Source organism: Botrytis deweyae, assembly GCF_014898535.1.
Source record: "Botrytis deweyae strain B1 chromosome Unknown BDEW_055, whole genome shotgun sequence".
NCBI lineage: Eukaryota > Fungi > Ascomycota > Leotiomycetes > Helotiales > Sclerotiniaceae > Botrytis > Botrytis deweyae.
Window position 1 is genome coordinate 51,652 of NW_024066262.1, and position 25,812 is coordinate 77,463.

General features: G+C 41.0%; 7 protein-coding genes across 7 annotated transcripts; 4 read left to right on the top strand and 3 right to left on the bottom strand.

The window, feature by feature from the left end:
• Positions 1-58: 58 nt before the first annotated feature.
• EAE98_011911 (uncharacterized protein) lies at positions 59-745 on the top strand (the record flags this gene model as incomplete). Its single annotated transcript, XM_038959535.1, has 2 exons — positions 59-434; positions 507-745. Exons 1-2 carry the CDS (start codon positions 200-202, stop codon positions 743-745), a joined length of 474 nt encoding a protein of 157 aa, XP_038804074.1. The 5' UTR covers positions 59-199.
• A 340-nt stretch (positions 746-1,085) lies between these two features.
• Positions 1,086-1,776, bottom strand: EAE98_011912 (uncharacterized protein; the record flags this gene model as incomplete). Its single annotated transcript, XM_038959536.1, has 3 exons — positions 1,086-1,217; positions 1,300-1,440; positions 1,603-1,776. The coding sequence occupies 3 exons, from the start codon at positions 1,774-1,776 to the stop codon at positions 1,086-1,088; spliced, it is 447 nt and encodes a 148-aa protein (XP_038804075.1).
• Positions 1,777-2,065: 289 nt separating this feature from the next.
• EAE98_011913 (uncharacterized protein) lies at positions 2,066-3,252 on the top strand (the record flags this gene model as incomplete). The annotated part of the gene is made up of 2 exons (XM_038959537.1): positions 2,066-2,582; positions 2,658-3,252. Exons 1-2 carry the CDS (start codon positions 2,200-2,202, stop codon positions 3,250-3,252), a joined length of 978 nt encoding a protein of 325 aa, XP_038804076.1. The 5' UTR covers positions 2,066-2,199.
• Positions 3,253-7,803: 4,551 nt separating this feature from the next.
• Positions 7,804-9,423, top strand: EAE98_011914 (uncharacterized protein). The gene is made up of 4 exons (XM_038959538.1): positions 7,804-8,143; positions 8,255-8,466; positions 8,532-8,885; positions 8,993-9,423. Exons 1-4 carry the CDS (start codon positions 7,883-7,885, stop codon positions 9,123-9,125), a joined length of 960 nt encoding a protein of 319 aa, XP_038804077.1. The 5' UTR covers positions 7,804-7,882; the 3' UTR covers positions 9,126-9,423.
• A 1,434-nt stretch (positions 9,424-10,857) lies between these two features.
• On the bottom strand, positions 10,858-13,063 carry EAE98_011915 (uncharacterized protein; the record flags this gene model as incomplete). Its single annotated transcript, XM_038959539.1, has 2 exons — positions 10,858-12,426; positions 12,479-13,063. 2 exons carry the CDS (start codon positions 13,061-13,063, stop codon positions 10,858-10,860), a joined length of 2,154 nt encoding a protein of 717 aa, XP_038804078.1.
• A 1,456-nt stretch (positions 13,064-14,519) lies between these two features.
• On the bottom strand, positions 14,520-16,760 carry EAE98_011916 (uncharacterized protein; the record flags this gene model as incomplete). Its single annotated transcript, XM_038959540.1, has 4 exons — positions 14,520-15,284; positions 15,573-15,661; positions 15,716-16,047; positions 16,099-16,760. 4 exons carry the CDS (start codon positions 16,758-16,760, stop codon positions 14,520-14,522), a joined length of 1,848 nt encoding a protein of 615 aa, XP_038804079.1.
• Positions 16,761-17,240: 480 nt separating this feature from the next.
• On the top strand, positions 17,241-21,079 carry EAE98_011917 (uncharacterized protein). The gene is made up of 2 exons (XM_038959541.1): positions 17,241-18,848; positions 18,896-21,079. The coding sequence occupies exons 1-2, from the start codon at positions 18,790-18,792 to the stop codon at positions 20,790-20,792; spliced, it is 1,956 nt and encodes a 651-aa protein (XP_038804080.1). The 5' UTR covers positions 17,241-18,789; the 3' UTR covers positions 20,793-21,079.
• Positions 21,080-25,812: the final 4,733 nt, after the last annotated feature.

Genomic DNA, 25,812 nt, shown 5'->3' on the forward strand with positions numbered 1-25,812 from the left:
AAAGGGACCGGCTCAATACGGGTTATGAAAGTCTTGGGCGATGTAGATGGGATATATAACTTGAATTGGTATCTGGTGTTGAAGAGATATCTAAACTTGACCACATTCTCAAGCTATAAAACACAGAAACTATCGATCCTCTTTTTCTTCTCAATAATTTTTTCCTATTTTTGCGTACTTGAGGATTCGAGGGTAGAAGATGAATACCTTGACTCTTGTTACTTTCGTGGCATTGATGGTCTCGTGTGTCTTTGCGGCACCGGTTGATCATTTTACTGAAGGTGATGCTTTTCTGTCAAGGAGAGGTTTGAATACTACTACTGCGCACGTTGAACGAAGTGATTTGAATACTACTGTTCCTCACATCGCACGAAATGATTATCCTAGCGCGGGAGATGTGGTCCTTACTTTCTATGCTAGAAATGGTGATTCATGTATGTATTCTCTGTTCTGCTCTCTTTCCTATACTCTCCTCGTCTCACCACTAACCCCACCCCCCTTTCTAGTCCAGCAAACTTTCCCTGTGGATGGAAATAACTACGTCATTGATAATCCCCTCAAGATTGCAAAGATCGTCGCGGATGGAACGGGATATTGTGCGATCACGGGGTACTCGGGGAGTTTTACTCAGACGCAGAATACGTGTGGGCCGTTGACGGTTAGTCCGGTTAGTGTGCAGGTTTGGGGACAGTGTAGTACGGCGTTGCCGGTGGAAGGGTATGGGTTGGATGTTGTGCCTAATTAGTGTGGGGATGAAAGGGGTGGAGAAGGAGAGATATGGGGGGGAAGAGGTGGCTAGGAGAAGGATGGGAAAATTGCAAACGGTGGTCGTGCGTCGATGATGTTTTGGGTCTTATATGGTGTTCGTTTTGCTTTGTCGGATTGTTCATAGAGGGGCCTTGTCTCGTTTCCCTATAAATAAGAACCAAAAAGGGTCGCAAGTGATTTGCAGCAATTGATTATTATGACAATACGGAGACGTACTGCAGATTCAATGTCAAATAGTGTACATAACCTAGAAGACCTAACACCTCTCGAGACCCGATTATCGTCCGAACCAAAACACCGTACCCTATTCTTATTCTTTACAAAGCCTTTCCTCTGCCAGGTGCCTCCTCAAACTTCTTGAGCCATTTCTCTTCTTGCTTGAATAATTCTACGGCTCTCATTGCGCTTGGAGAACCATGTTCTGGATCTGCATTGCCTTCGAGTAATGCCTATTAATTTATTAGAATCTAGAAAATCACCAATCCAGAGATTCGAGAAAGTTTGACAGGAAAGTAAAAGAGATTTGCATACCTCGATAACTTCAGATTCTCCCTTGAAGACAGCACCTGCTAAAGGAGATTGTCCTCGATCATTCAACGAATTGGGATTCGCACCATGCTGAAGAAGAAGTCGAACGAGTGGTGCATGACCGTGGTAGGCTGCTAACATTATCTATTTTCCAGGTCAGAGAGCGTCCATTGAATCAAAAGTTGTAGCATCGAAGGTCAAATCATGTGAAAGAAGGAATGTCACGTGATATGGAGTCACCAAGACTTGCTGGGCGTCGTAGATGGCAACGTAATCAACGATTCTTAATTAAAAACTAAAACTTACGAGACTATCGCCTTTCTCATTTGTCATGTTAGCCGGTAGTCCTCGAGGTAAAGCTTGTTCGAAAATCTCGATATCCCCATTTCGAGCTGCGTCGTACATCCTGGTTGCTAAAGCTATGGCTGCGGGTGGGAGTGAGGCGACCGTTGCGCCGTTTGAAGGGTTTGGATCGGACATCTTTGGAGGACAGTTGAGATTGATTGCTTCGAGGAGGGAAGGTCAATGATAATTCAAGTATTAGGTATTAGATGTCGAGTTTATATGTAAGATATATGTAAGATAGGTATATGTATCTATAATTTTGATACAGTAAGATTCGGGGCTGAAGATTATTAATCTTGGTTCTGGATTGGTCTTGTGGATTTGATTAGCGATTCGATTCAAGAGTGAGTGATGACATCGTTATATTTAGTTGTGTCTTCCTTGTAAGACCTCGGGATCTTACATTAAATCACTCTATAGAATCCGTCCGCTAGTACCCGCTGATATCCGCATACATACAAAGCTTCCCGAGGTTCTCTCCGCATTATTATTATATTGATATCAATATCAATATCAATATCCTCACTTCAATCTCGTCAATCCACAATCTTAATTAAAATGCGGCCACTCCTTCAATTCTCCCTCAAATCTACGCTCCCTAAACTCGTCACTCCACGATCTTACTCCACGGCCAAATCAGGTCGACCACAATTCATTTCCTCCTTCCAAATTCCAACCCCGCATTCCAACGGTACCATCCGTGTTCTATCATTATGTCGCCCCGAAGCTCGTAATGCTATTAGCATTCAATTACTACAAGAATTGCGCGCGCATGTAGATGACATTGCGGCGGAATATGACGCAGAGGGAAATGAGATAAGGAAGGTTAGGCCGCAGGGAGAAGATGGACCAACGAGAGCTTTGATCATCACCAGTGAGGTTGACGGGGTATTTTGTGCGGGGGCGGATCTGAAAGAGAGAGCTACTTTCACACCTGAGATGTATGTTCTTGTTCATTTATTTGGTGGTTGAATTGCAATACAAAATACAGACTAATCATAAATAAACATCAATAGGACTCAAACATTCCTCCACAATCTCCGCTCCACATTTACAAAACTTTCTGCACTTCCGATTCCAACCATCTCCGCAATTTCATCGGTTGCTCTTGGTGGTGGTCTCGAATTGGCTCTTTGTACACATATGCGTGTTCTTGCTTCTACGGCCGTCGTTGGTTTGCCAGAAACGAGACTTGGTATAATACCCGGCGCGGGCGGAACACACCGACTTCCAGCTTTGATAGGGATCGGAAGAGCGCGGGATTTGATATTGACAGGGAGGAGAGTGAGTGGTCCGGAAGCGTATTTTCTAGGAATCGCGGATCGCTTGGTTGAGGTTAAGGAGAATGAAGGGGAAGGGGAGGGAGATGGAAAAGAGAAGGGAGATGTGATGAAACGGGCTAAGGAAGCCGTTTTGAGAGAGGCGGTTCACTTGGCTGGGACGATTTGTGAGGGAGGTCCCGTGGCAGTAAGGAGTGCATTGAAAGCTGTTGGCTGGGCGAGGGAAGATGTTGAAAATGATATGTATGGAAGGGTTGTAGGGACGGAAGATAGAGATGAGGCGTTGGCTGCTTTTAGAGAGAAGAGGAAGCCTGTTTTCAAGGGAAGGTGAGGGGTTCATTGATTCATATGGACTGGAATTTGCGAGGGAACAACTTTGATATTCATCAAGTGGAGTCATGGTAAATAGTAAGGCTGAGATGAAGTTGAAACCAGCCAGAAAAGACATGGAGGATAGACGAAAACCGACATCATAACGAGATATGAATACCTATGGACTGGAAGCTCATCGCGTCTTGGGCGTCTCGGTTACAGATTGATAATATCAGGAAAATGAAGGGGTACCTGCTACGGAAATTATTGCATATTACATTATTCAGATATATCTTGTACATCAAGATTATATTCGACGCTACCCACGCTTATCTGATCATGCTCTCCTCTTCTTTTTGAATATCATCTCTGACCTAAAGAAACCGTCCCGTCGATACCCCCTTTTATAAAGCTTGGTAGCTTGGTAAAAATTATCTCAGCAATCGGGTTCTACATCATCGTTATACGACTCATCACCCTTCTGTTTTTATCATTTCATCCGACTCACTCAGTCAACTTATACTTTCCATCCCTTGTCTTCATCCCTCTTCTCCTCCGCTCTTTGTATTTGTTCAAAGTACCCAATACCAGCTACAGCAAACGTAGCTTCTAGAGCCTAGAGTGTCTCGGGACTGGGAGTCTTGTGATTCATTGGGTTTGGAAGTTAAGCTGGGATGTGATGAGTTGTGTTGTATGGGCATGTACTTGATGCTGGCGTTGGGGTTGGACTGGAATTGGGATTGGGATTGGAGATTTGAATCTTGTTTGGGGAGAGTGAAGAAAATGTGGAGGGAAGAGTGGGTTAGTGAGGTTGTGGGGAGTGGAGGAAGAGAAAGGGGAGGGAGAGGAAATCATAGGGAAAGGAGAGAGCAATCGAAGAATATGGGCAGAGTGGACGAGACAGAAGACGATGAAAAGAAACGGAAATATGGATATCAAAACATTCTAAATAGAAGAAGAAGGAAAATGTACCTATCTCTCCGTCCTATAACTCTCATATAAACTGAATGATGAATAAACTAGTCTATATCTAAGATTAAGAACGATGGGGACTTCGTTGATGGGGGCTCTGACTAGATTGTGATTTGATGTTGAACAAGATATGTTGAACAGAAGTTGAGGAACGAGGTACCATAAGATAGATGGTAAGGGGATTGATACAGAGATTCTGTAGGGAGGGGTATGTAAGAGTAATAGTGAGTTCGAAACAGATGAAAGAGGATGGTATCGTTGATGGGTTAGATGCTCGTTAGGATATCGCTGTGAGTGAAGTTACTCCTGAGCCTTTCGCTACTTATCGATATACCACCTAGGATTTCCGAAAGAGGAGTGAAGCAAATACGAGCCATGAGGACATGAAAGCAATGGACCATCTAGATCAGCACTTTCACCTGCGTTGTAATATACCCAGCATGTAGACTGATCAACCATTTATTATTTTATCACCACAGATGTCCAGGTCCGAAATGAAATGGAAGTATGTTATCTCATCGGGATACTTTTAAAAAAGCTAAAGAGATTATGGTAGTATTCTATTCAGGGAAAGCATCCCAGGACACCAAGCATGATAAAACATCGAAGTGGTCTTAACAACCAAAATATCCTTGTGTTAAACAAGATGGCTCTGATCATTTTTATACCCATCCATACTGATATGAGTCGATACCGATATCCGTCGGATATACGATGCATGGGTTACGGCTATCTGGACTACATACACCCAATTTCATAACTAGCTTTCAAAACGTGACTTTTCTATACTTTGTTAAAAACATTTCAATATTATATTTCGATATTTCAATCTATAATAATTTTATTAATCTGGCTTCAATTTGAATAAATATAATATTATATAATAGAGAATAATTGATTCTATCATTTATTTAAATTTTATTTGATTCTAAATTATATTGATTAAGATTGAAATTTTAAAATGAAAATTTAAAAACTGAATAGAAGCTAATTATGATTAATCTATTTTGTTTATTAAAATCTTCGAAATATTATATTATTTTAAACTATCTATTAATTAATCAATATAAATCTAAATTGCTTCAAATTTTAAATGATAATTGAATTAATTGATCGTTTTCATTTGGTATAGAGATTTTTGATTTTGAAGTTATATTGATAAAGTTGGGATTTTATTATTAATCGTTTTTATCAAAAAGGTTATAAAACTATAAAATCATGTTTTGGAAGCTAGTTATGAAATTGGGTGTATAGGATCCGAATACGGGGCCGCGTGGGTTATAGATAAAGGCAAGACATGAGAACTGTAGAAAGATTTGAAAGAGTTCGATTCGATAAACTGAAGACTAACAGCAAAATAAAGAAAAGAAAGAAGACTGATGCTTATAATTACAGCTGAAATCGCAGAATCTTAACGTGAAAAGAAAGAGAATAATATAAAATGCTTACAGCAAAACCTCTCCATAAGGATCCCCCCTATAAGAATAACCTCTCTATAAGGATATATTTTTCAGTTTCAAAAAATTTCTGGGCTAAAAATGATCTATATCCTTAAAACCTTTTTATTAGGATATCCTTATATTTTTCAATCCCAGGATTATATATATTCTTATTGGATTAATAAAATCATTAAAATCAATTATTATATAATGAATATATCTAAATTTATCCGGATTTTAGAGAGATTTTATTGAAACCCTAAAAATGTCACGAAATTGGTTTGATCGGAACTAATCGGAAGGAAATTACTACTATATCGGAATTAAGCAGAACCTCTATACAAGGATATCTCTATATATCCTTAAAAAAAGACTACAAAAACCGGTATTCTTATAGAGAGGTTTTACTGTACTTGACTTACGAAAATATACATAAATATCCAACTCCACTCTTGGCATCTGAATTCTATCGCGCAGCACAGAAGAGTAGTATCACCCAGTGTACTTCAATGAAAGTTGGGAAGGCCTACCAGAATTTGATTCCAGACCACTCTTTTCATTCGCGCGCTTCCAATTCCAAACTTTCTTCTGTAATGTTTGGAACTAATCCTACTCTAGTTTAATAGTCTATTCCAAACTTCACGTAGAGTAAAAGTAAAGGTTAAAATCAACATCTAACTTTAACTCAGGGCCGGGCCGCCATGTTAGTTAGTGTGTATTCCAGATCAGATGAACAATCATTCGTTAGTCAAGCGGAACAAGACTCAACCTACAGCCAAGAAGAGTCCATGCGCCACTTACTCGAACGTTGCAGGAACGGAAGCATGCTTTCGCTCCAATGAGACCGCACCCCCATTTTTGCATTTCCCCTCGTTGCTGTTCCTGTAAGCTTACCAAGTTCACCATAGTCCGATTCTCAAAGAGGAAATGTTTGTTGAAGACAGTGGAGTAGACAAACAAATAAACGTAAGTGGACCAATGAAAAATCTCCTATTTCCCGAGTGATTAATCCGAATCTATACCCGAAACGAAATTCTCGCAACTCGTATCAAGCTTTACGAAATTAAAGAGATGAATTCCGCACTTTTTGTCTTCCTATCTCGATTCTCGAGGTCTCGAAGAGAAGATTCACGTATGGTGGTTTTTGTCCACCCTCATTCGGACATTTCTACATGCATCAGAAATTACAAGTTCCTTGTTGTGGGGTGCATAGCGTCTTTCCCGGGGTTTTGAAGTTCCACCTCATCGGCATTTACAGGGCCCAATGGAATATACAAAGTGACCTTACCACTGCGTACCTAGTTGAAAACTCGCTACAAGCAACAGGGTTCTTTTCTCCATGTTCCATTTGGGGAAATAATGGGACAAATGTGATACTGTGAAGATGGAATCCACCAATTGTCTTGAGTCGAAGCGACGGAACGGATCAGACGGGATGGGAAAGATAACATAATAGCAAGCGCTAGATTATGTGATGTTGAATCTCAAGTGGTCGGCTAAAGGAGAATATACCACGTGGACCCCGCAAGATGCAGGAGTGATGAAATCTATGCGACTACTTTCACGGGAAGAGGTTAGAAACGCACACCAAATACCTCGATGCCGAGATGAATTTTCATCTACACATGTCGGCTTTCAACTTGCCAAGAGAAGTTTCTCCGGGTCCTCTTTTCGTAAACTTTATTGGTGCGCTTTTCACATTCTGGATATTTGGAGTCGGTTTCGAATTAGAGTTACCAGGCACAGGGCAAGGAGATAGTTACTAGGACCGCGTGCCAGGTGGATCAGCACTGGGGGAGATATCCTGATACAAATCGATTTTCAAGATGCATGTGGGATCCACCAGTCAAAAGCTTAGAATGTTCGGAAGATCGGAAGTTCAGGCACGTATTTGACATAATGTTGATTCGAATGTATGAATAGATGCGGCGGCTGTGTGAGTGTATGTAATCAGAGAGATCTTATCCCTTATATTATTGGGTTGTTATGACAAGGAAACTAAGATTCGAGAGACCCTGAGAATGGGACGGCTATTGATGAGTTCCATATTAAGTACATAGAGATGAACCTCTAGTAACATTTTCCCGGCAGAGTAGTCTATCTGACAAGCAGCCAAGAAAAATAGAGGAGAGACATGGGATGAGAAGTACCTCAGTATATCCGTACTACATATAAGCTCCAGATCTCCCTCACATATTGTTTCATCTCATCTCCTCACCATCATCATCCTTTCTCATCATGTTTTCTCGGATCCTCCTCCCGATTTTAGGGCTTCTTAGTCTCGTTGCTGCATATGCAAATCCAGGTGCTTGTTCTGGTAATTGCTACGCTCATGATCCTGCCTTGATCCAACGTTCAAGTGATGGAACTTGGTTCAAGTTCAATACCGGAAATGGTATTGGTATTTGGAAAGCTACTGCATTAGCTGGTCCTTGGACTTATGTTGGTGATGCTTTGAGTAAAAGTAGTATTAATTTGAGTGGAAATAGCGATCTTTGGGTATGCTTCCTTCCCTTCACTTCTTCAACTTATGTTGTTCTCTCTATCTATTTATCATGCAGTTGAAGAATAAAGACAAAAATATAAAGTGACATACTCATCACAATATAGGCACCTGATGTTCATCTCGTCGGCTCCACTTACTACATGTACTATGCTGTTTCGAGTTTCGGCACCCAAAACTCAGCAATCGGAGTTGCAACCTCCACCACCATGGAAGTAGGATCATGGACCGATCATGGTGCTACTGGTGTTGCATCCTCACCCGGCAAACTTTACAATGCTATTGATCCTAATCTTATCTTGGTCGGCAGTACCTATTAGTTCGTCTCTCCTTCCTTTTACTCTCCATCCCCAACTCCCACACAAACTAACTCCCAACCCACAGTCTCAACTTCGGTTCCTTCTGGGACGACATCTACCAAGTAGCCATGGCCTCGACCCCCACCAAAGCCGGCGGTTCCGCTTCCTACAACCTCGCCTATAATTCTAGCGGCACCCATTCCGAAGAAGGCTCCTACATGTTTTATTATTCCGGATACTACTACCTCCTCATCTCATCTGGTATTTGCTGCCACTACGATACCGACAAGCCTGCCCAAGGCGCAGAATACAAAATCATCATGGGAAGAAGCAAAACCGCGACTGGAAATTTCGTGGACCAGAGTGGGAAGGCTTTGTCGGCTGGTGGTGGAACGACTTTGTTAGCTAGTCATGGGAATGTTTATGGACCGGGTGGACAGTAAGTTTATTTTCTTTTTGTCGAAATATCTTCTTGAAGTGTGCTTTCCATATGGGAATATCTGGGCGGTTTGATATACACACATTCACATACTAACCACAAACTAGGGGTGTCTATCTCTCATCCTCCGGACCAATCCTCTACTACCACTACGCAAACCCAACCATCGGTATCGCAGATGCAAATTATCTCTTCGGATACAACTATCTCACCTTCACCAACGGATGGCCTTCTGTCTAAATCGTCTGTGATTTCTCTCGTTCTCATACTATGTGATTAGCCTCAAATCCAAATTGAGGATCAGAAAGATTTTCACCAAGGGAACTTGAAAAGATGTATGAGGAAAATAAATTCTCGACGATCGAGATCTCATCACTGGGTGAAAGAATCTGAAGAAGAAAAAAAAAACGGGGGATCAGAAAAAGAATTTTGTATATACTTTTATGATTTGATGGGAAATTCGTTGTACATACATACTTACTTCACTGTATATAAAATTATATGACATTTTTACGAATATATATAAATATTCTTAACTAACACTCATACTCATGATTTTATTCCTATCCCCATCAACTTCCTCACCAACCAAGTTCCAATACAGATAAATCTATTTATCATAATATCACTGTTAGAAATGATATTCCCTTACTATATATCCCAAACATTCGCACTAATACTATATACTATATACTAATAGTCGGCTCTCACAAACGGCCTCCTAGTTCCTAGTCGGGGAAAGCGGTTGTCCCCGGAAAGCGGTTGTCCCCTAACTTTTTTTGGTAGATATTTCACTCAATTCTTCAAATAAAATTATGAATTTGATATTATTGAATTGTTATAATCTCATTGAATTCAATAATATAATCTATTTTTAAATAATAGATTTTTTTTGGAACGGGGACAACCGCTTTCCGGGGACAACCGCTTTCCCCGACTAGGAACTAGGAGGCCGTTTGTGAGAGCCGACTATTATATACTAAGATGTATATATATTCAAATCAATCACATAATATTAATATCATTTCTATAGGCTCAAAATTCCAATATATATATAGTAAGTATCAACTGCTATCAGCCGAAACGTGTTTTTACACCAAAACTTATTATTTGTAATTCTAAATTTTATTATTATTATTATTATTATTATTATTATTATTATTATTATTATTATTATTATTATTATTATTATTATTATTATTATTATTATTATTATTATTATTATTATTATTATTATTATTATTATTATTATTATTATTATTATTATTATTATTATTAATCGATTTATTTTTAACTAAAATTTAATAAAAATAAGATTGATTTTTTTTAATTATATTCTAATATTTCAATTCAATTTTACAAAGTTTAATATCAGGAATTTTTTAGATGTTGAAAATATTAAAAATATCGATTATTATTATATAAATTGTATACAAAAACAAAGTTTTAATAGATTTAGATTATTATTTATAAAAAAAAAATTGAATTTGAAAATGTAGTAAAATGTCGATTTTTGATATGAAAATGGATTTCGGCTGATAGTAGTTGATTACCTAGTACTATGTATTATATATCATCTATATTATTCACATCATCGACACCTAACAATCCATTGTATATAATTAATAAATATCATTTATTCATCCATTCATTCATTCATTCATACATACATACATACATACAAATCATTGATATCAAGCCACTTGACCACCTTCCAACCTTCCCAAGGTCAAGATCAGTACTTTCATATCTCATGACTCAACGCCACGCCACGCCACGCCACGCCCAGCATATCCATCCACCCATGCACCATATAAAATCCAGCGCCTTGGATTTATAGACCCATTTTCACCACTATGATATAAAATAAAAAGGTTGATATTAAAAAGTTTTTTCCAAAGGATTGTCTAACTGGCCAATTCTTTACATCAAGCCTCTCCTCCCATTCTACATCACTTTCCCCCCAAAAGATCTACTCTCTATCAAGTGCATCCAACTCTGCTTGAACAGCTCCTTTAGTAGCGATCTTTTTCACTTGTGTATCCTCCAACTTCTCACCACCAGCTCTCCTCATTTCCAAATCCTCAATTGCTCTAATCTTCTTTTGTAATCCTCTCTTCTTCTTAGCAGATGGACTACCATCACCACCTGGGCTTGTAACTGACAATTCCGGTGTTGAAAATTGTTGGGTTGGAGTAATTGGTTTTTGATTCGAGTTGATTGATAGATTCTTCATTCCACCTGCACTGGTTGGTGTACCTGCGCCTCCATTTGGAGATACACCTCCGTTTTGACGTTGGTTTTGATGGGGGTGAGGATGTTGATGAAGGTTGTGAGGACCACCGTTACCATGAGTTCGAAGCTGAGATGGAGAACGCATGTTGTTGTTACTCTTTGAGCGACTACGTTGACGATCTCTACGATCTGGGCTACGATCACCACCTGGACCTCTTGGAGCATCAGGGGTTCCAGCACCAAGACCACCTGCTTTAGCCTCTGCATCCTTTAATTTCTTTGCTTCACGCTTCTTCTTGTTCTTGAGTGCGGCCTTTGAAAGATTTTCATCTTCAACAGCGCCTGGGACGGCGGGTGCAGCACCTGGAACAGAATTCTCGCTTAAATCAGCACCAGGGACTTGTCTACGAGATCGACCAAATCCATTGGTATTGACCATTGATGTACCATTGCTGACAAAATGAGCAGATCCACCTTCATCTTCACGCTTAAAGTGAGATGGGGTCGCTTGGCCACGTGCTCCAGGAGGACGATAAGCTCCTGCTGGCTTGGATGGTGTTTTCACAGTACCCAAGTAAGCGACAGCCGACGAATGCGGTGGAGGAACTGGGCTCAAGAAGTCTCCGGCTGGGAAACTTTCGGGGCGTTGTGGTCTCCATGTAACGTGGTATAACTCGACCATATCCTCGTTGTACATAATTCCACCAGTGACGTGCCATAATCGAATACCGTTATCAACTCTCAATCTGGGACTGGTTGTGGCTGTCAAGATGTACTTGCTATCAGGACTCCACTCGCAAACACTAGGATTTCCACCTTCAATTGTGCAAATCTTTCTGTAATCCTTTTCGACATCGTAAATGTCCATTTGACCAGCTAAGTTTCCGAAACCGGCCACCAAAACAAATCGACCAGTAGGGGAGAACAAGATTGTGTTTCTAGGACCAAGGGGGAACGTATGAGTTGCAACAGCCCTTTGGTTAAAAATGGTTGTCTTTGCTGGCATGTATCCGTAAATGACACCAAATTCTTTCGAGTTTGGTGACCATGAAACATCGTGAATTGGCCCCTCTTTGTCAAGAGTGATTCTAGAATCGAATCCACCATTTGCGCTCAACACATACAATGTAGTCTCTCCGTAGTAACTTTTGTTCGACTTATCAACATCTGTTTGGGCGAGAACAATCAAAGTTGTACCCAATTGATTCCACTTCAATTGAACCTTGTCGCCCTTGAAAAATGTCTTTTGCGAAACCGGGGCGTTGAATTGAGGAACGTTGAAAACCTTGACGGCAGATGGTTGACCCTGACGTGATCTATTAGCAAACCTCCCAACCTAAAAATTAGACATTACATACCTTGCGCTCCGGAACGAAAACAGCTACAGAATAGTTGTTTCCGGGAGAAACTGCAAAATCCGCAACACCCTCAACACGAAGCTTGTTCCAAACCGTTCGCAAATCTCCACTCTCGTAGAATTGAACCTCATTCGTAACATTTCGGGCGCAATATTTCTCATCGAAAGTGTATTGAAGGTTCCAGCCGGTTTGCGATTTTTGCACAAATCTCCCAACAACTTCCTTCTCAGCTCCCTCCGCGATTTCCTCCACTGTACGCCAGATCTTCAAGTTCTTGACCGCATCACCATTCTCGTCCTTTGAGGGTCTTTCCCACGTAATGACGTATGAACCGAGGGGGGAGAAGCCCAATTCGTAAACATTCGGTGTAGGAAGGGTAGTGATGGTGCGACCATCATGTGTGTCAATGACAGACACTCCGTCAGTAGAAGCCCAAGCAAAGTACCGACCGCATGGCGAATAGGTACAGCAGCGAGAGTTACCTTCGGGTCTCTGGAAACCAGGCAAAGGTTGATAGACGGGTGCGGCATCCAAGATACCAATCCCCTTCAGTGTTCTGTATGCAATTTGTGTCGGAACTGCCATGGCTAATGAAAGTCACAGTAAAATTCTTTTTCGGTAACAAATTGTGGATATTGTCAAGTCTTCTTTGTCGTGCGGAATGTCCTTGGGGATTGGATTCGAGATGGCTTGAATGTCGAGACGAAATCCTTTTAATGGGAAGTTGTCTTGATGGAAGTGAATCGAATAAGTTCTTCGAAAATCTCGAGATTGATGTTGTTGTTCGTTGTGGGTGGGCGGTGACTGTGCGAGAAATTTGTGGAGAAAAAATTGGCAAGGCTATTTTGTTTAGGTTATTGAGATGATGTCAAAATAGATCAACAAATGGGTTTTTGTATTTGATGTGATTTCTCGATTTGATGTTCGTCAAGTCGACCGTACGAAGAAGAAGAAGATATTTTAAATTGAGTGTATAATTGTCTTGACACTGATGAAGGGATTTTCGGGAGAGTACCGTTGAAATTGAGCGTGTGTAGAGAGGGGAGAGGGGAGAAGGGAGAAGGAAAGAAAAAGGTGGAAGGTGTTGTTTTGTATTCTTTGTTTAGTTTGTCGCTTGTGCGTGCTAGTATAAGTAAGGCTGAAGGTTTGATGTGATGCGATGTGATGTGGATGTGGATATGGGTGGGAGGACAACAACAACCCTTTACTCTGTTTATAGTACAGTTGATATTAAATAGAAACTTACGGTTGGTCTACCATATCTGGTTTTGAAGGATATTATAAGTCAGTAGTACCGGATTGATCCCATTCAAATAAGGGTTGATACATCTCAGCCTTGTATATATATAGTACATACCTAGTACTATCAAGAACCGATCTCCATTAGTCTTTTTCTACTATTCACCACAACCCCTTTATTGATTCACAACCAAACCAACTACACAATAGAAAATCATCACATTCACATTCACATCTTCATCTCCTTACACTCATCCCTTCACCACATCAACAACATCACTCGTACAATTCTTCCTGACGAAACCTTTTCACTCAGCCTCCATAATCTCATATCGTACTACCCCAGCATCTGAAATTACCGAAGTCTAGCGCTCGTGATACCAACTGTCTCAGAGACTCCATAAGGCTGATGTATCATCCCGTGTTTTCAAACGTCTGGACTGCAGTTAGGATTTCGGAGAACGGTATCATCACTTTCATAACCTATCATTTCAAATCAATCCCACTCTTCTCCGCGCACTCATTCCAAATTCTAGGGCTGAATGATACTATATGATTACTGGTGGCTGATCATTCATATCATACCCAATTGACCTACAGATGACCATCCAGTCGTCTTTGCCCATTTCACAAACCCAATATGCATCAAAAATGTTAGAAATGCAGTTCCCAAAATACTACAAGTTCAAACATTATTCTATTATTTTCTATCGTTGGGTATCATCCGCACATGTACATCATTTTTACAATCATTATCTCATCCCTTATCAACATGTCTTGAAAATCATCCACACTCACGCCATCACGCCTTGTCTTCCATCCCAGTCACAACCTCATTCCTCTTTTCCATGTCTTTCTCACTTGCCCTCATCACTCCTGCATTTTCTGTATCCATCGCCATTTTCTTTTCCTCCTTTCTCTTCGCCCTAGCAGCTCTCTTATCATTTCTCTCCTGTTCCTCCCTCATCTGCTTAATCAACGGACTCTTCGCTCTAATCTTGGATCCCCATTTATAGAAAATGAAAGGAATTGGAATAAGTATGACCTGCACCAATCCCAGAAGAGTTCCGGCCCATTGCGGGTTGAGCGCGCCATACATCGCCGGTCCAGCCAATGGTAATGTACCCCCAACAATTGATCTGACCACACTATTTCCCGCCAATGCCGATGCCGAATAGATACCGTATGAGCCGGCGAGATAGTTTGTTCCGTAGATAAACACTAGGGTATTTCCTGCCCCAAAAGGAATTCCGGCGAGAATAGGCCATATCCAATGAATGGTGATGGGAACGCAAGTCCAAGAAAACCAGATTTGACCAATGGGACACAAAACAGCTGCTATACAAATAATGCTGACCGAAGCTTCGGGTGGGACTTTTCCGGTCTCAGGATCTTTCTTGTGTGAGTTGATCATTTTGCGGATGAGTGGTTCAGCAATGATTCCGAGCATAGTTCCTAATCCGATTCCTAAGAAAGCAAGACCGGTCTGTCCAAGACTCCATCCACGCATGTCTGTGAAAATAATTGGGTATGCGACAAAACAAAGATAAAGGATACCATAGATGATCTAAAAGTACTGATTAGTATAATTTATTCTCGTGACATAAGTTTCATAGCCGAACCATTATGGTATATCAGATGAAATTCCCAATAGCCCGAACGATAGTTCGACAATCGGAGACTTTCAATGTCTGAATTCAAGCAAGTCGTCTCGACAGCTCGAGAGACCGATCCGTTGTGAATCTTGAATTGCTCTCAGACATTGAGTCTCCAATTGAGGATCTGCAGTCCGAACTATTGGAACTTGATTTTATAATACCAAAATTGACGAAGCTAAGTTATGAGAAAAACCTACAGCAATATACGTATTCCAAAACCAAAGAATTGGCTCGGTGAAACTTAGGACAAAAGGTCGAGAAAGATTAATCTTTAGGATCTCAAAGACTATAATCAAAAGTCAGTGTCTGTCAATAGTTAAGAATTTCACCATTCACTCACAGCTCTTCTTTTGATCGTATCGACACCAATATCGCTCATCGCCCGTTTCTTTTCGCATTTTTGCTGCTTTCTTGATTAAAATGACTGGTGCATAAGTCTCCTTGACAAATCCACAAGCTATCCAAGCGCATCCGGAAAGTATCATCACAATCCAATTTGTCCATCTCCACCCTAAGTATTCTGCAGCAAAACCACCAATAAGGGGGCCCGTTACTGGACCATTCATTGGGCCAATGCTCCAGATACTAAAGACCAATGCACGGTATTGGTCAGTTGTGATATCTGCAACTGTTCCAGGAGAGTTTGATATCATAGCAGCACCTGCAAGCGCACTGTGTTCATATTAGTACCGATGAAACGTGACGAATCGCATTATAACGTACCCAACAAACCTAACACCCAACACTTCCCCTAATGAAGTTGATAAAGCACAGGGTAGAACCATCAAAGAGAAGAAGGCCAAAGATCCAATATAAACTGGTCGCCTACCCCAAATCTCACTCAATGGTGCAAGAACCAAACTACCAGTCGCTAACCCCAGTAAAAATGTCGTCACACCCAATGTCGCTAATGGTTCACTTGTGACGGAGAATTCTTTCATCATTCCTGGCATACTGGATGTATAGGACGAACTATACAAAACCGTCGACCATGTCGCAAAACTCACGGCAAAAGTTGTATAAGATCGATACCACAAAGGCCAATTCCTTGGATCGTCAGGATCGTTGTCTTCGAAATCAACTTCGAATGATGGGTTTCGTGACCCATTAGTCGCGTATGAAGTACCAGTCCTCGTGTAACTTAATTGAGCATGTGCAAGCTGTTCGGCAACCGTTTCAAGATTCGGTGTGAGAGCGTGTTCGAGAGGAGCAAGAGGATCACTGTTGATCGAATCGGATGATAGAGATGTGATAGAAGGAGCATGCGAGAGCGGAGGGTAGTGGTTTTCATGATCTGATAGTGAAGATGCGAGAGTTACAGAAGCTGTATTTGAGGATTTGAAATCATGGAGATCATCCTTCTCAAGGCTTCTATTGTCTGTCATATTGAAGTGATAGTGCAAAGACCTATGGGAAAACAAGTCTTTTCCCTTATTCTTGTCACCCAAACGTACTTAAGAAGAGGTGCACAATGCGCTTTGATAATCTACTCATGAAACTTTGATTGATTAAGAAATACTAAGAACAGCAGTGAGTAAGTAAGTAAGAAAAGATATTGATTGACACTGCAAACCACTTTCTGATGGGGAGGAAATCATATATGAATAAGAAAAAGCGAATGTATCCATGATGTGAAAATTGTGGGCGTTGAGGATCTTTAAAGGTCGAGATGACAAACCTCGCAATCAGGCAATCTAGTACCTACCCCGGTTCCAGTGCGCAGATCCATCGCGGCCACTAATTCCGCTCAAGCTTTTTTTTTTTCGGTCCTCTAGGCAAATCTTGCTCAAAAACAGTCCCGGGTCCAAATGCCTACTTAGTACGGAGTAAGTAGTCGAGAATTCCGCGAGGTAGTGAGTGAGTGAGTGAGTGAGTGAGTGAGTGAGTGAGTGAGTGAGTGAGTGAAAACTGGTGGCTAAGTTATCATACGAAGTAGGTATGCTTCCTGTCAGAGACCTGTCGAGCCTGTCATATGTTTTCATTTCATGTTTCCACTTTTGATACGAACTTCATAAGCACCCTCGGCACCCAAACACTTTACGTGAGGTGTACATGGGCTGTTGAACATCTTTCGATACTTTGGGGGGGAGGGGAGTTGCAAGTCCTGATGCACATGTGCAATATGCAACATGCAATATAATACGGATCAATATCAAATGGCGTTGCTGAGAAGATCTCGGTGGCATGATTCATTGCAGAAGACGGTGTGATGATTGATGATTGATAGGTTCACCACTCTGTACCGTGAGGGCACTTTGGAGAGTGGGAGGGGAGACGATTTGCCAAGCTTTGTGCCGATATCCGTTTGAACCGCCAATGTAGGTAGCTGCAGTACTTGCTGGGGACATGCCGAAGGGGAAAGCACATCCGCTCTGTCTATGATAAGAATTTTAGCCCACCGGTGGCCCACGTTAAGTATGATTACTAGGTAATTATAGAAAGTCTTTGCGGTATGACTCCAAAGGCCGAGGCCAAGACGATATCCACGATTCGATAAAGCTTCGTTCAAAAGTTTCAAAGTTTCAAAGTTTCGAAACCGTGTGCCGAAGAGGAGACGACACCAATGCAGGAACTTGATGTGATTACGAGTAAATGCCTCATGCTTTTCCTAACGCCGTGAAACGGAATCCATCAAAGTCGATTTGCGTAGGATGATCTTCAAGACTTTGTATCGAATTTCGATAGCGACAATGTCGAGCCGAGCCGAAGAAAAGACGATACTAATGCAAGCACGTGGCAAGGAAACGTTGGAAGGACTTGACGTGTTTGTTCAGGTTGAAGACGACATTTGTATCGGTGTGGCTTTCTGTACCTACCTAGGTAGCCTCGTAGCCTTCACATCTCGTTCATCCTTCACGTCTCCTCCATAGAATCTCAATCAGTCTTCCTCACATGAAGTTGCAGCTGATGTGTCCAGGGTGAATGCAAGATCTTCAATGCTTCATATCGAAGACGGTGATGTTTTAAGCCGCGACCCGCAGATGTCATATCATATCACATACGATAATGTCGTTTCAATTTTTATTTATGGAGAACATGGAGAAGTTTCAGGGGATTCTAGACTTTCGGGGCTTGAGAAGAAAATCTTCCCCGGTGAACTTTAATCAATTCTCGAAGATTGTCTGGGCTCGCTGGGTTTGAAATTATCTAAGCTCGTTCGGACTAACTACGGCCAATCCGGTATGCGGCCGCTCGGATCACGTGTGATGAAGTTGTACGCGATTTACCGTGCTCGCCGTGTTGCTATCAAGCGCAATTTGTTGTCGCGACTGAAGAAGCAAGCAAATGTCAAAACTTCGAGCAAAATTCCAACAAAATCTTCTACTATCTATCGCTGGCAACAAACGCACTGTGATCAGTCATTCATAGTATCTAATTAATTTACAATAAGCCTCAGCCATTCATCTCCGAGCCATGGCGCCCGGTTTTTCCCACCCAAGAGTTTCAAAGAATTTGCAAAATACACAATTGAGGTAGCTTCAAATTAATCTATAGAAAGTATCATTTCTAACATCAATAGCTACGAACTACCGCATCGCATTCATACTACTAAGGTCTACCCGTTACTTTCACCAAATGGATCAACGATAATTCTACAAGGCAATGAAGATGGAGTGAGAATAATATGGAGAGGTGGTAGGCCTTTCAAATTACAAAGAGAGATACATCCAAAGACTACACAAACCAATGGTGCGAACAAAGTCATCTCTCTCGACTCAGATGAGGATGAACCTTCCAAACCACCTTTCGAGGATAAACCAGAATTCGAAGACGAGGAAGAGGAAATCGATCCAAGAAGGCCATACCCGAGCATTCTGCAGACTCTAGATTTACAATTTGGAACCGATGTTCTTCACATCAGTCTTTTACCAAGCTCAACACTGAAAGCGGATGGCACTCCCTGGCGCGGAATCGATCCATTGAAACAAAAAATCGTTTTTACTGCAGCTTGCGGTGATAATACTGTTCGGCTAATCACATTACCTCTCACACCGCCGTCTCCTCTTAGTAAAGATCGTGATGAATTTCGACTTACCCCCGCGATAGCAAATGTCGGAAATGGAAAATGGGGAGAGGCCATGATTATTTTGACTGGTCACCAAAAGACTTCGGATGGAATAACTATGACTGTTGATTTTGAAGGAAAACAGGCTTCCACGAAAGATGATTCAAACACTGCATCAGAGACACAAATCATAGTAGCTTCGCATTCAAAAGAAATCACTGGATTGTTACAGCTATGGCGCATACCACTGCCAATGCCTCCTTCATCAACCACGGTGCCACCCTTCCAATCGGTTTATATGTCATCACCAGCCGTCAGCATTTCATTTAATCCATCATTCTCAGAACATCATTCAAGTCATTTACTTGTCGCTGATAATCTAGGCACTTGCCGAATTTACAATTATAAGCTTCTGGTTAATCCTTCGGAAGATCCTGAGAGCGCGATTGCTGAGCAAGGATCTTGGCTCATTTCCTTGTACCCCGGGTTTAAGAACAACAAAGCCGATTCCCAGGCATCGCATAAGAATACTTACTCTGGCTTTGGTCGAAAATCAATTGTGGATGCAAAGTGGGTATACGGTGGCAAAGCAGTTCTTGTATTACTCAGTGACGGAGAATGGGGTGTGTGGGATGTGAATGGTGTAGGACCAGGAGCAAAAAGAGGTGTCCTTGGTCAACAATCGATCAAAGGAGGTTCACGATCAGAGTTCTCCCTTACAGGTTATGTCGAAGGTGCAACCAAATCTAACTCAAAAACAACTGGCCCTCCACAAATCTCACAATCAAAATTCGCTCCCATGACTCCTGGAACGCGTAAAACAACCGATCTATTCAGCAATAAGATCCAGTCCACTGGTCCAGTCCGCGGAAGGATATCAGTACTCGAGATACCATCCGTGGCATCTCATTTGGCATTTGAAGAATCTATTCTCTTCTGGTTGGGTGATTCCTACACACTTATTCCCTCTCTCTCAAAATACTGGTCCGCCAATCCTCGCAAAGGTCAATCTTCAACAAATATTTTCAACACATCTCCTGGTTCCCGTCCCATTAAGTTGGAAAATGTGGACCTATTGGGCGAACGTTGTATTAGTATTGAACAAGCTCCCAAGTCTTCAATTTCACCACATACCAGGTCCGAGATACCATCCGATATCTTCATAATAGGTGAACACAGGTTTATTATTCTCATTGGAGGCAAATCTGTAGCACCAAAACCAAATCAAAATGCTTATGCATTACAATTGGTGCAAAGAGAAGATGAAGATGAGCAGATGACGGATGATAGAATGATAGCGGTAGGAAGTGGCGAATTGGATGTTAATGATATTGACAGAGCATTAGCGAGGATGGAAAATAAAGAAAGATCGGGTGGAGGTTTATTGTTTGGTGGGAAGGGAAAATGGTAGTATATGGATGAAAGAGGGACGGATAGGAGAAGATATGATTGACGATGAAGAGAAAGATAGATACCCCGTGATGTTTGATTGGGAATATAGTCGTATTTCCAGTCTCCCCTTTTTTACTTTTTTCTGTTTCCTTTTTGTCCCCTCGTTCACTTTCTCTGCTATATGATTCTCGTCCGCGCCTAGTGATGAAACATTCTACACTTTGACATGACATCACCCCTCACACATTTCCTTCCTCATCAATTCCACGTGCTCAAATCCCACCCATTTCATGTATTCCCAACACCCCCCCCCCCCCCCTTCCGCAAGGCAAGGTGGAGTACAAGGCGAGACCATTCCTTGAAACTCTGTAATCCATGCGGTATATCAAAGCAGCCCTCGAAACCATAAGTCTCTTTGTCCTTTGGACCCCACAAGAGAGCAATCATCTACTGGAACCTACTTTGACAACAAGTGTGGAGGTGGATGGTTGTAGGCTGGATTCTTCTACTCCTGCTTGTTTCTTGTGCGGCTTGCTTGCTTGGTTGGTTTCGGGGTTTCTTGAGACTGCCTAGCTGCATGGCTGGCTGCGCGTATGTGGCAAGTGGGTGATATGGGATCTGGACATTTTTTTTAATTTTTTTTCAGCTTTTGGGGTTTTTTGGGGGGGGGGGGGGGGGGGATGGGATGGGATGGGATGGAGAAGGTGGGAAATTGAATAGGAAACTTTAAGTTGGCGGGGTAGATAATAGAGGAGATACAGACAGACGAGAAAGAAAAATATGTCTTTAAGTTCGGTCTATTGTATGATTTGTAGATGTGTATATGTGTATATATATATGTGTATTTGAGGTCAAAAATTTCTTGGATTGTTTAATGAATTAATTACTTGTGTCGCCTCGTCATCTTGTTATCTTTTGAAAATGTAAGATCTTATCTTGTCTGATTTCATTTTATTTTATGTTATTTTGTATGATTCTATCTTTTTGGGGAGGGATGGATGGGGAGGTATGGATGGGGAGGGATGGGGAAGTATGGATGGGGAGGTATGGATGGGGAGGTATATGGAGATATGGATAGCAAGATGGTAAATATATATGGAGATATAAAGGATGTAAGATGTGATGTATAAAGGATATAATGTTTTGTTTTCTTTAAAAAGAAAAAGGAACGAAGGCTGTAAAATTAATTTGAAGGGGTGGATGATTGGATGGGGGGATGGGTGAATGATTGGATGGGTGAATGGTTGAATATATATGTGTGTGTGTATATATATTTGTAAAATGAAACGAGTATGATTTATCATGAATTATTGAAATAACTGAATAAAAAAATTAAAAAAACTGAGTAGTGTAGAATTTAAATTGAAATTGTATGTCTTTTTGTGATCTGGAATGAAATATTTGGGAATTGGTGGAGAGGATGAGTTGGTGATGAGGATGGGTTGGTGGAGAGGATGGGTTGGTGATGAGGATGGATTGGTGATGAGATGGGGATGGGGATATGCATCGATGAGGAGACTTCGAGGGGTGGGAAAGGTTTGTAAAGGGCGGGGTTGTAGAGGCTTGGATTTTTGTTAGGGGAAAGGGGGAGAGGGAGGAATAGTAGGGGACGGATCTGTGTGGGAGAGATCGTTTGTCATTTTTTGGACTTTGTTACTTGTGAAAGTTCTGGATGCTGTGGATGTTGAAGAAGCAGTGAATTTGGTTCTAAACTGGTGATATTTTAGACATTCGGATGACCTGTATTTGTATTTGTATTGAATTTTTTGTTCTTAAGTTTTTAAGTACTTGAGTATTTTTTTGTTTCAAAAAAATTGTGAAGATTTCTAGAGCTTGAGATTGGGATTGGGATATGGGGTTGGTTTAGGAGATTAGTTAGGGGATTGTGGGATGAGGAAAAGGGTGGATGAGGAGAAGAGTTGAGAGTTTAGCGGAGAGGGTGGAATATGGGTGTAGTATCCCCTAGACTGCGGGTTACGGCCGGTATATGTAGCCTGTATACAAACAAGAACATCAATAACTTTACAAATTATATTATATATAAAAACTATTTAATTAAAATTAAAGATAAGAATTTAGTAAATTAATAATAATTAGAAGATTTATTATAGATTTATATATTTTATTTTAAAAAAAAATTAGTATAAAGTTTTTAAATTTTATTATATTTCTATATTTAAAATAATACAATCGACAATTTCAAAAGCTCTTCGATTATAATATTTTGATTGGCTAATGAGGCATTATAAGTAGAACCCGGCCGTAACCCGCAGTCTAGGGGATAGTGTAATTGAGTGGAGAGAGAGAGAGAAAGAGAGAGAGAGGTTTAGATTTTGATTGTGAGGTTGGTTAGATGAGGGAATAGTGTAGTAGAATTGTGGGAGGTGGATGGGGATGTGGTATAAGACTGGGATGGGTAGATAGGTAGGTATGTAGAGTAGATAGAGTAGGTCGAGTAGAAATTGGGGTTTTGGGAAGGGAGGAGAGGAGGTGATGGTTGAAAATTCGGTTTGGCTGATGATGTGGATAGGTAGTGTAAGGAAGTTTTTTGGGGAGGGGTTTCTGGCCTTTGATTTTTGTGGTTAAGAGAAGGGGGCAGAAGATAAAAAAAACGAGGAGTGGAGACCAGAAGAGCTTCGACAGAGGGGAAAGGGAGAAGATTGGAAGTGAATTCTTTTTGAAGCGGGAATTGTGAGGGGGGGTGTATTCGGATGATTGTTCATTTTTCTATTCTCAAAAGAAACCCTTTCCAGACGCATGAGTCTGTTGAAGCTGAGGGGCAGTGTTTGACTTCGAGATCGATGGATATTTTTTTCCTTTCTTTTTTTATTTCTTTCCCTGAGGAGGAGATGAACGAGAGAAAGTATTAAGGCTATATAAATATCAAAAGCTTGCATGAAATCTAATCTTCTCCGAAATATAAAACCTCTCAGAAAAATCAACTCTTGTTGCCTTGTTTCTTAGTCAAAGAAGAAAGAGAAACATAGGTATCTTTTGAAGACTTGAAATTCTCCATCATGAAAAGAGATAAATTTGGATGAGACGGGAAAGAATTGTCAGTATACGTGTGATAAGGGGAGAGAGGAGAGGAAAGAGGGAATGTGGAACATGCTGACCACGTACTAGAAATTTAGAAGAGCTAGAATTCTGAACAAGTCCGATTGGAATTTCAAATCTGGGGCCGGATGGAATAAGTACCTGCTTGACTGAGTTAGACGTGACTGATTATCGTGCTCGAGATGTCTAATCCGGTATGTTGGAGTCAAAATTATTGAGGTATTGAACAAACAGCTTGACTATCCGTATCGATGTATATGAGTATGAGTTATCACCTATAAGTTAAAGACTAGGTAGTGAATTGTATGGGTTTCCCATCGATAGAATAAAAACTCTTTGAGCATAATAATTGTGACTCGGTTCAACCTCTACTGCACTACACATCTGTGACGTCATCACCATCACTACGGAATTCCACTTTTAGCTTAACTGGTACTTTTTCCGCAGAACGCAGTGACTTTTTACTAGACAGACTACTGCATACAAGAATCCGTGTCATTAAATTACGAAGCCTACTTTTGTGGTGCTTAAAGTTCGAAGATTTGAATGAGCTATTCTTTAATCACCAGAAATGTACTCGAAATAGACCTTGAGATTTCGAGACTAGTATCACATTTCGAAGGGCTCATCGAGAGTCGAGCGCAGAATTCCATACTGTCAAGCGTAAAATTTCTGTATTTCGGATCGTTAGCAGACGAGCAGATTTCAGGATACCAGGATTCTTATTAGAAATGGAGATTCGGATGCCGAAGCACGTTCTCGAAAGTCCCATGCACTACTCATTTTTCTTGGATGCTTAGACTTTGCGGTTGTCTCTCAACGGTGGATTCTCGTGAAGAGTGAGTAGAATGGTGATTTGCTTTCGAGTTCGGGGTCCTAATTTTGATTTTTTTTCGGAGATTTCTGGGGGGTGGTGGTTGTGAGGGAATGGTGTGAACTCCGTAATCTTAAGCAGACAGATCGTGCGGATGGGCATGAAGATCTTGATAGCTGCCAAGCCGTAAAGGTTATGGATTTGGTGTATTTGATAGGAGTGGCGATGTGTCGTTTTCAAAAGGAAGGTGCTGTGTCCGCTGGAAGTTGTATGTCATGGTGTCTTTCTGGCTTCCATATAGATTTAGGAAGGCACGATGATGGAACTGCAGAGAATGCAATTGAAATGCTTGATTCTGTCCAAGTAGTTAGTTATATATCTTATGTATTCAACTGCGGTAGCATCAATTGATCACCAAGTCACCATGTCACCAAGCCATCAAAACACTCAAAATTGGTGGAATAGTAAATTCTCTAAAGTATTTTCGCAAAGAAATCCTCCCGACATGTTCCAGTGTCAAATGTCGTTATTTTAAACACCCGCAAAGTGGTTTAGTTCAAAAACCTCAATATTATTCATCCATCCAGCCCTGAAAACACAAGTATTGAAGGAAATAAGGAAAATGTGAAGGTAGAAAAATGAAAGACGATTATTAAAAAGGCCCCTATTGGGTAAGAAGATAAGTGGAGATGAGTAGAATGTGCTATGTTGCACTGAACTATCATGGTAAACGTCCCAGGAAACCGGAAATTGTCATCGTTATTGTTGGTATGAGAATGAAACACCTGGTGCAAAACATCCGAAGCAGATTGGAATCGATATCTCTGTTTTGTATGTCAAGGAGGAGAAATAGCGCGCAACACCAGATCATTGTTTGAAACGGAACAGTCAATGCAATGCATACCATCGTAAGAAATTGAAATCGTAACCGTGAAGAGCTGGATCGAAGTGAAGTATTGGTGTTATTGCAGGACGTTAGACCGAAGATGACAGGTATCAGACCAATGTATGAATCTCTCGTGAACATTGCCGAAGTAAGATGGGTGTTGATAGATGATAGATCATGGATGGAAGGTGTCGAAGTACCACTCCCCGGTGCAGATTAGTAACATGTTATCCAGAGATGGAGAGGTGTGTGGTGGAAAAAAGATCAATCCCAGGCACACAA